The sequence below is a fragment of the Scomber scombrus genome, chromosome 1 (assembly GCF_963691925.1).
Source record: "Scomber scombrus chromosome 1, fScoSco1.1, whole genome shotgun sequence".
Classification (NCBI taxonomy): domain Eukaryota; kingdom Metazoa; phylum Chordata; class Actinopteri; order Scombriformes; family Scombridae; genus Scomber; species Scomber scombrus.
In genome coordinates, this window is record NC_084970.1 from 9,544,479 (window position 1) to 9,557,367 (window position 12,889).

At 39.1% G+C, this 12,889-nt stretch overlaps 2 protein-coding genes across 2 annotated transcripts in view; one reads left to right on the top strand and one right to left on the bottom strand.

Annotated features, from left to right (window-relative positions):
• lsm14ab (LSM14A mRNA processing body assembly factor b) overlaps window positions 1–12,889 on the top strand; it is a 137,669-nt gene that overhangs the window by 112,407 nt on the left and 12,373 nt on the right. The gene's annotated exons all lie outside the window — the stretch shown is intronic.
• The window catches only part of LOC133981316 (transcription initiation factor TFIID subunit 4-like), an 89,695-nt gene that overhangs the window by 75,026 nt on the left and 1,780 nt on the right, over window positions 1–12,889 (bottom strand). Inside the window, exon 2 of the mRNA XM_062420023.1 lies at window positions 10,249–10,409. Within this exon, the coding sequence (XP_062276007.1) occupies window positions 10,249–10,409 (161 nt within the window). The remainder of the gene's footprint in view (window positions 1–10,248; window positions 10,410–12,889) is intronic.

The following is a 12,889-nucleotide window of genomic DNA, read 5'->3' on the forward strand; positions in this document are numbered from 1 at the left end:
ACTTACAATATATAAAGTAGTGTAGTGTAGTGTTGTTCGAGCCCAAATACATTCAACTTCTCCGAAGGGCTGTCTAATTAATGTGTATATGGCGACAAATCTCCCTTTCACAACTGATTACAAATTATCTGACTGTCAAACTTTAGCAGCCAAAGCAGCCAAAGGGCCACAGCAGTCGTCTTCTCCAAATCTGCTCAGTTTCTTGGTGTCTTTTCTGTTGCAAAGATCAAAATTTCTCAACAGATACATTCAAATATGAGAAGGGAAATAAAATCTGCAGTGCAACACAGCTGGATCTACATGCCATTTGGATACACATCTGGATGGAACTGAACTGAGCGTCATTTATTTGGGTTTAACTACAAATATTATCTCAATCCGTGCCAGTGTACAGCACCTGATGCTATAATGTGTAGCCAGAGCTGCAGCTATACTGGTTTTAGTTGGTAGGAATCACTTACCATTCCCATTTTGCTCTGCAATAACCAATAGATTTTAAACATGAATGATATTCATAATTCATCATTTAAAATGATATGATTATGGGGCATCATGGTGGGATTGGGACATAAGACACTGACTGACACTGTCATGCTGTGTTTTCAACTCCTTACCGGTAATTGTCAAGAATGATACATTTTCGTTAAAATACCTTACAGCATGTATGAGTTATAATCACAGGGAGAGTCAGAGTCCTTTTTTTTCCTGATGGAAACCTGCATCTGGAATCAATTTAGTCAAATGCATGGTACATGGGAAGTAGTGGTGTCATTTTTTCTTTCCTGACACAGCAGAAAATCTGAGGGTGTAGAAAGCTTCATTCATTAGCTCCACCTAGACTAGCCCAGCTGGTTCCCAACCTGTATAACCTCTAGACGTCCACTATGTTCTGGGATCACTCGTCAAGGATGCTGAAAAGGAGAAAATGACATAAGACAAAACAATACGCAGTAAGGAGGGTTATCTCACTGGGCGGATTGCAGGACAGGAGGAAGAGGAGGAAGAAGAGGAAGAAGAGGAGGTCTGGAGGGCAGGGCTGGAAAGGGTGGGAGAGGGAGACGGTGCCATCTTGGCCGGGGTCAAAGGACACTGCCTGGTGGTCTGAGAGGTCACTGGAGACTGCAGGAGATAGAGAGAGCAACACACAGAGGGAGAGAGGAAAAAAGGGACGGAGAGGAAACACAGAGAAAGAGTGTGAGGGAGGGGAAACAAGGGAGATAAAATAATACAAGGCACCTCAAGAGATACAATGGAAGAAAAACAACAAAGCTGAGACTGTGTCAGTTTGAAATGTGAGAGAAAGAGCAGGAAGCAGGAAGTGGATGAGAGGCGGAGAAACAGACTTGGATAACGTTAGAGAGAGAGAGAGAGAGAGAGACAGCAACAGAAAGGGAGAAAAGAACAATGGCGTGCCTGGCAAACAGATGAGGAAAGGTCATGACAGCAGGAGAGAAGAAAGACGGTGGCAGCATGTTGGTGGTAGTGAAGACAAACAGAGGAGAGCATGTTTGCTCAGGTAGCAATGGGTCATGGTGTCATACTGCTGGGGTCATACTGCGGGAGGGAGCAGTGTGTCCACATGCTAAGAACACCACTGACATTTACAGTCTAATGTAGCGTGGTTTTACTCATGTTAAACACTGAAAATGGACTAAAAATGCTAATTCATTGACTCCTGGGGCATTTGGAACAAGTCTTAGGTTGTCATAATGTCATTGCCTACACTGAAGTTATTCAAAGCCTCAACATTTCCCAGCTTTTATAATGAAATACAGACATCAGGTGTTCAGTTCACAGAGACAAATCTCACTCGAGACACAATTTTTTCCTGTGAGGAATTGGCTAACCTAACTGGCATTTGTTTTAATGAAAACTACAGACACCATAATAATTGGTATGACTAATGCAACTATTAAAGAAATTAGCATAAGAAACCATCTGAAAGACCCAATTCCGACTAGAAATATGTGTGTGTTCCCGATGCTGTGTAGGGTGAGAAGCCTGACTTCCTCCTCACAGCAAAGGGGAGGATAGTAAATAGAAATAATAAATCAGCAGGATTAACTGGTTTGACCTCCATTACAACAAACTGGTGATGTTTTACATTTTACACAGGAGAATCCTTTTTATTATTGGGCAACAAATTAAAGATGACAACTTATATAGGCAGAAATGAATGAACTTATGAAGAAATAAATGAGTAAATGAATGAATACACCTTTGACTTAATGACTAGTTTGAATGTGAAATCACCAGGGAGTTTTAATACAGCATATAGTGCTGTGAAAGTTGAAAAATCTCTTATGGTGACTCAGTTACAAATCTCACATTACAATTTAATGAGACATAGATACAGAGATAAAAACCCAAACATTCAGTACAACAGATAATATACAATATAGATCATGTTGGTCATATCACTCTTCACATACAGTGCAATTTTTTGGAAATTCTCAGCCATGCAAGTACAGATCTAGAGATGTCAATGTTTGCTTCAGATTAAAAATGTCTCACTACTAGGGCTGGGTATCGGTGCTCGATACCTTTAAGGTATCAGCCAAAATAAATAGATACCAAGAAGTATCGAAACGTCTCCCGTCAAACGATACCTGCAATCAATCCTTTTTGCAGAGTTAGAAAATAGGACTATTTGTATGGACTTGCTCCCAGCCAATCAACGCAAGCATTCTTTGATTTAATGCAACATGTGATTGGCCCACTGCCACAGCAGCTATAATCCGTCTGTGGTGGTAAATTCACTGTGAGTTTAAGTCAGAGTGCTTAGCAGTTCAGAAGCCAAGATGCCACCTCAAAGCTCTAAAGTGTGGCTACACTGCATGCCTGTAACACTGGATAAAAGCAAGTGCACAAAATGTGTAATTGGTATCGAATGAAGTACTCAATTGGTATCATTATCACTTTAAGGGTACTTGGATTTGTACTGGTATCATCATTTTTTTTAAACAATACCCAGCACTACTCACTACTGGTTGGATATTAATAAAATGTTGTATGACATTCATGGTCCCCAAAGGATGAATCCTAAAGACCTGACTTTTTCTATAGTGTTTCCATCTGGTCAAAATTTAAATTTCTCTAATTGTCACAGTGAGCTTGTTAGCATGCTTAACTTGGCATTCTGCTCAAAGCACCGCATCTGGCATGGCTGTAGACTTGTTTAGTTTTATTGAATTACATTGTATTGCATTGGAAATTAGAGGAAGTGCTGACTCTCAGCCTTAATTTGAGGGTGTTTACATCACGTTAGGTCAACTGTGAAGGGACTGCAACCTGTTTAATCCAGTTTTAGGGCACCAAATTAATTTCATCATTTTTAATTCATGCACCAAACGACAGCAAAACGTTTTGGAATTGATTCTACCTGTCGTTCTGTCATTTGTATTTGGAGTCTGCTGTTGTCTATTACCTGTCTCAACACGAGAACCTAGGAGTGCTAATGGCAGTAATGCAGGACCAGAAGAGACTGGATAGGCTGAATAAATCTGACACAGAGTACAATAAATATGTGGAATGACACACTGCATGTTTCAGTAGTGCACTAGAACAATCCTGTATAAACACCCATGACATATATATTCAAAGTAGGTTGCAAATGCATGGAATAAGGTCAGAGCACAGAGAGTATGGAAATACTGGAGATCTTCAGTATAAAAAAAAGTAGTATCGAAGAGTATGAGGAAGGCAACCCTAACCCTAACCCTTTTGAGGACCAGAATGCAGTAATGCAAAGTGAAGGACGCCAACTGCCATAAAACTCCAAAGAATTAAGCAGTAACAGTCTTTGCACATCATTGCTAGAGGAATTATGTAGACCTATTTGATTTGACACAAAGAATGACAATACCATAAGCACAACGATTAGTAAATCAACATTGCGCATCTGAAGTCGTTGGGATATCATTCAGGCGGAAATCAAAGCTAATTAAATGAGGCAGCGTCATCGTGTCTCTGTCTTCTCAAATAATGACTGTTAACCACTTTAAAACTTTTCTCAGCATAATAACCAGATCAGGATCTCGTAATTATAAGAACTCTCATCATTTTAAGATCTTTTTTCTTGAGATAGCAAGTCATCATTATGAAATAAAGAAGTCATAATTGTGAGATAAGGCCTCTGCGCTTCTGTAGGACGCTGAAATTCCTCATGACTCAGATTTGTTTATTAGCATATTAAAGGAAAGAGAGCCAATGGGAGTGCCACACACACACACACACACACACACACACACATTTACAGACAATCACGTAGACACTGGCACACACTTCTTGGCTGCTATATCTTGACTATGAGCCAAGACAACCCAGGAGGGCCTCTGCCCCGACCTCTGACTCTCAGCCTTCCATTCACAGACAGACCAAAGCACACACACACACACACACACACACACTTCACAAGAACTGACACAGTCCACACTCCACACCTGTACCAAGGACAGCAGGATGGAGGGAAAGAGTGTAGTGAAGAAGTAGGATGAGAAAAAAGAAGGAGGGAGGTTCCCCTCCACTAAAAAAGTTTTGTAGAATCCAAAACAATGTTGTATTGCGGAGCTGAGGGAAGTGGGTGTATGAGGGATGAGGGGAGGGGGGATGTGGTGGTGGTGGTGACGGGGTTGGGGGGGGGGGGGGGGGGGCACGGGGTGCATCCCACCGCCAGCTATGCCTCTCTCTCCCTCTCGCACATGCAGACAGACACATGCAAACACACTGGAGAACCGAAGCCTTGTTAGCTTTTTAAAATAATCAGGCAGTTGGATGATGAATGATTTAACAGGTATGGAAGGAAGGAAGCTCAGGATGCCTTCCGTTACTCCCCTCGGGGTCATGGGAAGAGTGACAGGCCGACGGAGGGGTTGAGCTGTGGGAATAAACACCATTCCCTTTCATTTCCCCGCTACTGCTTTTCCTGTCGAGAAGGCAACGCCGCGGCCCGCTAATTTGTCATCAGTGTGACTGCGAGAGGCGATGACAATCTGCGACTCTCTTTTGAGAAGGGGTTCATATCAGGATGGATACAGGTTGGCTGAGTAGACAGGAGGCGGGGGCGTTGTGTAAGTGCTGGGGACTCCTGTCTGTAAAACCAGGGGCCTAGTTTGAAGTGACCATTGACTGTAAGAGAATGACTCAAACTAATATTTAAAACCTGACATGTGACGCATCATCAGTAGGTTTCTATACTGTAAAATTAAGATTAACTGAGGGTGACATTTTTCTTCAATAAGGGAGACAAATGAATAAAGATTTTATACTTCAGTCTTTTGTCTAGCAATACAGCCTTGAAATGTAACACTATCCACTATAGAGTAGTTTAATAGTACTGTATGCTACACATAATGTATATGTTTAAAGATATATTTTGGATGTAGTTCCTGTACATTTGTCATCTGATCTGATAGTGGTATTGTCACATTGGTTAATTCTTGAGGTCCAGACAAACTATTCTTCTTTACTGTCTTTTTACATCCATGTCTTCTGATCATAATATTCACAATAGTATACATTAGGTGAGCACATGTCTTGTTGTATCACATGCGAGAACAGGAAGCAGTATAATTCCTGAGAAAAAGCAGAAGTTGAAATACAAAGGGAAGTGTAGCTGCGTTGAAAAGACAATGAAATGCTGCCCTCTTGTGTCATTCTATTGTATTTGCAGTTAGTGGCATGATGAACAGGTGCCAAATGCCTTTACATGGCCTCTGTGCTCCAGGACCAGAACTAGAGTGTGTGAAAAATGAGGTTTTTTGTCTTTTGAGATAACATTTAGCACTCCATAGCCAACCATAATCTGACCATATCACTAAAGTCAAAACTCTTGACTATGGAGTTATTAAAAGCTACTTGTATTGCCACACACATAAATGGAGACAATTACAACAATTATCTGATTAAGCGATTGTTCAGTCGATTGTCCAGTCGATAGAGAATAAATCAACTATTTTGATAACTGGCTACTTATTTGAGTCATTTTCTTAAAGTCAAAAGACTTCTGCTGGTTTTGTTCCCCTTCTGTGACAGTAAATATCTTTGGGTTTCTTATTGTTGATCAAACAAAAGACAAAAGACATTTAAAGGGCATCATCTTAAGCTCTAGGACATTGAACTAGACATTTTTCATCATTGAATATGAATGTTTAATTGATAAAGAAAATAATCATTAGTTGCAGCCCTACACATAAATATTTATTACTAAAAAAACTGTTTTCCTGATTGCTGATCTCTTCCTTGCTCCACATAGTAAATATGCTGCATGCCAGACAGATCAGATGATCACAGGACAATATTTGAAAGACTACAACAGATACAAGGTCTGATTTTATTATGGTGGCCAACGGTGCCAATAAATGTAAAAATGTCAACTCATAACACGCTGATGATGTTTTAAAATACAACAAAGGTCTGAGCTGCATCTTAAAACATCTGCAGTAAACCTGATTTTGAGGGTGTGACTGACACTGAACATTGTTCTGTGACTGACAGTTTAACCTGACACTGTCTCACTTGTGTATTTTGTTTATTATTTGAATTAATTAAATGAATCAAATGTATCATATCAAATCAGTTTGGAGTGCTTTGCTGACAGATTGATTCGTGAATCTCTTTTATTTAATTGTATTAATCCCAACCCCACATATAATTTTTAAGAGAAAAACCTACATTTTATACCTATAATAAACAGAACAATTTATTAGACATGTTGAGCAATGTTGCATATTTTGAGATCAATATGAGAGTCACTCGTTAAAAGAGGTTAAGATGCTCTGATTGGACGACTGACACCTGAGTTTTATTAGCGCTGTACTGTCACTGTAATGTCGATGCCATTTAAGCGGCCCTACTTGATTTACAGAGAAACTGTTAGAGAAGAACTCTCTAGTAACATCATTATGAAAAGCAATTAAGTCCCAAAGGTGTAGCACAAGCTCAAGTTATTAAATGAATGATGGATCCACAGGTGATAATAAGCAAATTCCAATTAATGATTCAGTGGCTCGTTAAATTTTGATGAGAAGACCCCATGGAGTCATTAAGGAGCCTTGAGACATTAATTCGCCCATTAATCTCAGTTTAAGCTATACATAAAATAATCAAGAATATTAATTTGTTATAATTACACAGTAAAACATATTCATCACATCCCAATTAGGGTCTAAAATTAAGCTGTTCACATAATGAGCTGGTGCCCACCCAACCACACAGTGTTAGATCAAAGTTTCTCTGATTTAACCAATTCTGATAAAAGGTCACGAGTGTAAAATTAACACTGACAGAAAATCTGCACAGCACATGAAATGCATATCTACAGATGTTAGAGTACTTATCCTCTTATTTAGTTAGATACCTGAAATTGCACGTGTGATGATGTAGTGTTTTATGCTAATCTAAAAACTTGTATTTCATTGGTGTAGGACAGAGGTTGACAGCTGGGCAGTGGTGATCCAGTGTACCAGCAAATGTTTACAGGTGCAGTGGAGACACAATTCTGTATGGTGTAAATTATTTTGTTTGAAAAATGTTTTTTAAATACACTTTCAAATAAAATAGCTACATTTATAACTGTTCAGTATATTTGAGATTAGTCATTTTTACCCTCATGTTCTAATCCCATTATGTTATGTTACTCACACAGTTGCTGCTAAAAACAACATACCACCATCATTTGTGTTTCTGAGACAAAAATAATAGTGATGAATTAAATGTTTAAATTATAATACTTATGAATTAAAATATTTTAACACATTTTTTGTTTTATTTAAATAAAATGGTTTTCTTTCTCATCTGTTTATTAGACCTCATTTCAGCACCAGGAGCTATCCACAGTCTCATCTGTGTGATCAAACTTTTTTTGTCATCCTGGATAATAACTCTTTCCCTTAAATACAGTGTGCCACAAATGTTCAGTTTTCAGCCCATTCCACATACTGTATCATCTCTGTTCACTAAATACTATCAAGCTTCAAAATGTCAGCTATTATGAGGTAAGAAAAACAGCCCACCCTTCAGCTTTGTGACAGTGCATTTGACACAAAGCTGGTTTTTAAATGTGTCATACTATATGAAATATTGGATAATTTCCTCAGCCCATAAAGGAACATTTAAACCGTCACTTCAAAAAATCTAAATAACCAAATTTGGAGACAAAAAGAGGTCTCATTTCACTGTTAAGCTGATGATGCACACATCACTCAAAACCTCCAAATGAGAGGCTCCTCATACATCATTGTTGAACTTCTCAACATTTTTTGAGAAGGAACGTTGGACAAATGGTAAATGGACTGTACTTATATAGCGCCTTTCTAGTCTTTTTGACCACTCAAAGCACTTTACACTACAACGCACTCACTCATTCACACACATTCATACACTGATGGCAGGGTGCCAACCTGCTCATCAGAGGAAGCTAATCATTCATACACATTCATACACCGTTGGCGCAGCCCAAGGACACATCGACATGTGGACTGGAGCCGGGAATCGAACCCCCAATCTTCTAATTGGAGGACGACCGCTCTACCTCCTGAGCCACAGCCACCCTACAAAACGACATTATTTTACATAGTTGTTCCAAAAGCAAAAAACCCCCAAAAAACACTTTTTTGACTGTTTCGACTGGCTAACGATGGTCAAATGGGAACAGGTATATACACAGGTGTCTGCATTTTGTATGCATGCACATCCACTTAGACCCTTCACTTCAACCTGTTATAATTCCCAGTAGAACTACAATGCATAGCACTGCAGCATCACAGTAACAAGTTAATATATAATGTTGCTGTCGAAACCCCATATCTCCGTTTTTTTCATAAATTGATGCTATTGGTCACCCTTCACGTCTGTCTGTAGGTTTTACAAATATTTTTACCAATGAATAGTACTACAAACAGCTTGTGACTAAGTCTCATTACTCAATTGGATCCATTGGATACAATGGATTGTTTCATTTCATCCACTGAAATGTTTCCATATTAACTCTTTAGCACATCTTACAGGGACCAACTCCAGTTTTGAGACCAGAGCCTTTCTTAGGGTCATAATATTCTTTATAAACCTAATCTCATTGTCTTTTGCTGTGGGAGAAGATCTACTCATAAAGAGAGAGGAGAAAATGCAAACTCCACACTAAACAGACGAGAGACAGATTTAAACCAAGGACCTTCTTATTGTCAGGTGACAGTGCTAACCATTGAGCCGCTGTGCTGCCCCAGTAAATCATAAACAAACCATTTATGACCCACAGGAAAAAAAGCATGCACTGGAGAATAGAGATACTAAGATTCTGGGATATTCCACTTAAAAGATTATCGTTTTGGGGTTTTCTAGTGGCTAAATAAGACAAGGTGGCATATGTATTACTGACTCAAAAACACAATCCACAGCATCTGCGTTTACTTCAGTATTTTTTGATGAATCGTATTGGCTTCATACTTCAAAGCCTGATCCTTTTCTTATCCATTGTTTGCTCTAGTGATACAGTGCCGGCTTTAAAAAGTCCAACTGAGTTTACACAGCTGGCTTATTTTTGTTAGACAGGCTTATGTCACTGATATTTGCGTTGTGTGAAATCCAGCCCACATCCACCAGCTCAAAGATATTCAGTTTACTATCATAGAGGACTAAAGAAACAAGAAAATATTCCTTTTTTTAAAAATGACTTCATATGTTGCAGTGCAGGAAAAGGAAGTCGATCCAGATGGCATGTCATCTAGTTGTTGTCTATGTTGCAGTCGTCAATTTGAACTGTTTCTGATTTTAAATTACTCTTATTTGTAAAAAAAAAAAAGAAAATAAGACAATTCTGCATTTGAGTCACACACTACTGATTTGCTGCTCTCTACATGACACTGAACCAGCTGAAATTATATCTGAGAATAGGAAAGCTTCATGAGTAAAGCCCATTGTGTGCGACAGCCGAATGGACAGACAAATCAGATGATCTGTCATTTGATCCATGACACAGTAATGAAACAAAAACATTGATGTCACATGTCCACACACAGGCCAAACAATGTATGGCATGGAACAAAACCAGATCATTCACTGATATTGTTCATATCACGTGTATTTATCTGGTACAGCCGGAAACAGCCTCTAAACTGTCTCTTAGATTTCTCCTCGTCTTGTTTGTTTGGACAGAAACATTTTATGGCAGTAACACTGTGTGCTCTGGTCTTACTGATGCAAGTCTTAACGCAGTACGGTAGCTACCACGTGGGTTCTGTAGCAGACTCTTACCTGTGGAGTCGTTACTCTGAAGGATGCACCGGTGGTGGGGGTGGCAGGTCGTGGGGAGATGTTGTTCTGGGCCTGAGCCTGAGCTTGAGCCTGTGCTTGAGCCAAAGCCTGCTGAGGAACCATCACCAGCTGGCCCAGCTCCGTACGCACCAGCACCATCCCTGAGGAGCCACAGGGGAGATTAATTAGAGGACATACTGTAACATCTTAGACACACTGCAGGTTCTAGTGACTATCCAAATGCACATACAGTTCAGTCTACCCTCCATATAATGCAATACAATTCAACAGCACCATCACCTATAGTCTATAACATGACTATAAAGCTGAATCAACATTACCTTAACAAATGAGTTGTTGTATTATCATTTTTAACTGGAAACAGTGTAAATTTGGGAGTTGGATGTCAAGTTTTTGTGGACTTATTATCCACTTGTACAGATACTCAAGCATCATTTTAAGAGTGTCTTGTGCTTCACAATTCAAACTGGGGGGTTAAATAGTTATAGCAAACATATACTCTTAACAAGCAGCCAGTGAGAATTCAGTGGTGTTCTTTTAAACCAGCAAATTAGTCTTGTTACAAAACAGGAAATACACAGTGGGATTTCCGCAGTGACAAAACCATTTCATTACAATGTTAAGACTGAGAGAAGAATGCAATATTCAGCTTAAAGATCATTCTAATACTACATTAAATGGAACCACACAGAAACAATTCATTAAACAAGGCTGGATAATTAGTGGGCAAAGTGGGCAACTTTCGCTGGCCCCTGGGCCGAGAGGGGCCCCAGTAGCCCCAGGTTCACTGCATGTCAGTTGGTCTCGGTAATTTGATTAATTGCAAATTTGTTGGGGAATGTGAACCACTAAAGTACAATATCAACTAACTGGCAACTAACACAATTTAAAGTATTATCATTCAGCATAGGAGTACTGGTTACACTACACTTAAAAGATAAAGCTGGAGATTTTCTATATTTTTCTTATTGTCAACAAATTTCATCTTTAGCAGCCAAGCCAGCAATGAACTCACTTGAACTTGGAGATGACAGAGTACATTTATGATGGACAGAGTGTAGTAGGTGGGATGGAGCATGGATTATGCTGATTAGAAATAAAAATTTATGATTTTAACACAGCCTCTTCTGTAGCCTTGGTATATGTGTAATAATACACTCTGAGAGATCCTGTTATAGAAAATAACAGACCCTCTGGACCTTGCTGGATATCATAATGCACAAATGAGAGTCTCCAGTTTAGGGATTTCATTGAAGCTGTGATCATGAGCAAATTACCCAGACTCTTTTCTCTCTATAAAAGGCCAGGATTGCTGGCCATTATTATAGTGCCACACTTGTAAAGTAGCCCATATCAGGTCAAGATAAAATGTTTTATTACACATTTGTTTATCTTCACATAATTTCCATGAAGTAAAAAAGACATGAAGTCAAAGATTAATAGCATATTCTTAATTCATAGTCTTGACTGTCTGACTGAGCCTTTTATTCCACAGGTTAGATGACTAAGAACAGCACTTAAGACAAAACAGTGGTGCAGCACACAAACTCTCACAAACCGCTGTCCACATTTATTACCTGCCATTGCCACTATAAGGCAGAATAGGACCTTCATGGAGGTCAGCTACCTGCCTGAGATGCCAGCCAAATTTGGGCAACCAAAATGCTGCAACGTTCTAGCTGATGACTGCACGGGAAATGTAAGATAACTGGACGACTACACAAGGCCTTTGATACACTTCATGATCTTAGAACAACGTAGTTCAATAATTCTGCAGCATCACAAAAAACATTGAACATTACAAAAAATATCAATGCACAACATTTCCTGGGAACACAATGCTCCAATGAATTAAAGCAATAGTGAGCACTGCTTTTTCATCAGAGCTTCACAAAACATCCCAACTTAACGTACAGCAACCAGGAAACAATACAAAGACACTGTCAGTGCAGATTTTGACTGCATGGATGGCAACAGGTCTCCGCTGATTAAGCTGCCTTTTCTCGGGCAGCATGACACTAGAATTATAAGCTATTGTATTTAAAGCATGTACTGTATGTATCACTGTACTGTACTGTCTTAAAACATTTATTATGATTCTGGGCACCTTGTACAACTTTTTGTAGCTGGTACTGAATGCCAGCTATGGCATATATTATACTGTCTTTATGCACCATGAGTGTACATTTGAAGTTGTTGATGTGGTTGCACTGACTTCAAGTTATTGCTCTTGGATATGAACTGAAACTGTGGTGACAGTCATGACAGTAGCTGCCATTTAATAGAATATATATAACTTTCAGATGCCTTCTTGAGTATGTGGTATTTTGTTAACAGTATGTGGTATATGAATACATTGGTGGTCAAATTTCAATTTGATTTCACTGGAAAGAGCACTGTCTTCTGCTGACAGCAAATTCATGACAGCACGGTGCAGTTTTTCCTGCGGACAGAAAAAAGTTTGATCTCTTAAGAAAAATACTGAAGCATCAGCTAGATGACTAAAAGGAACATAAATTAAATTTGACACAGTTTCACTGCAAAGTTCATGGAAGTTTTGTCTTATTCTTACTTTTCTTAGTTCACACTTGTGGTTTAATGATGTGTTATGGAGCTGTCA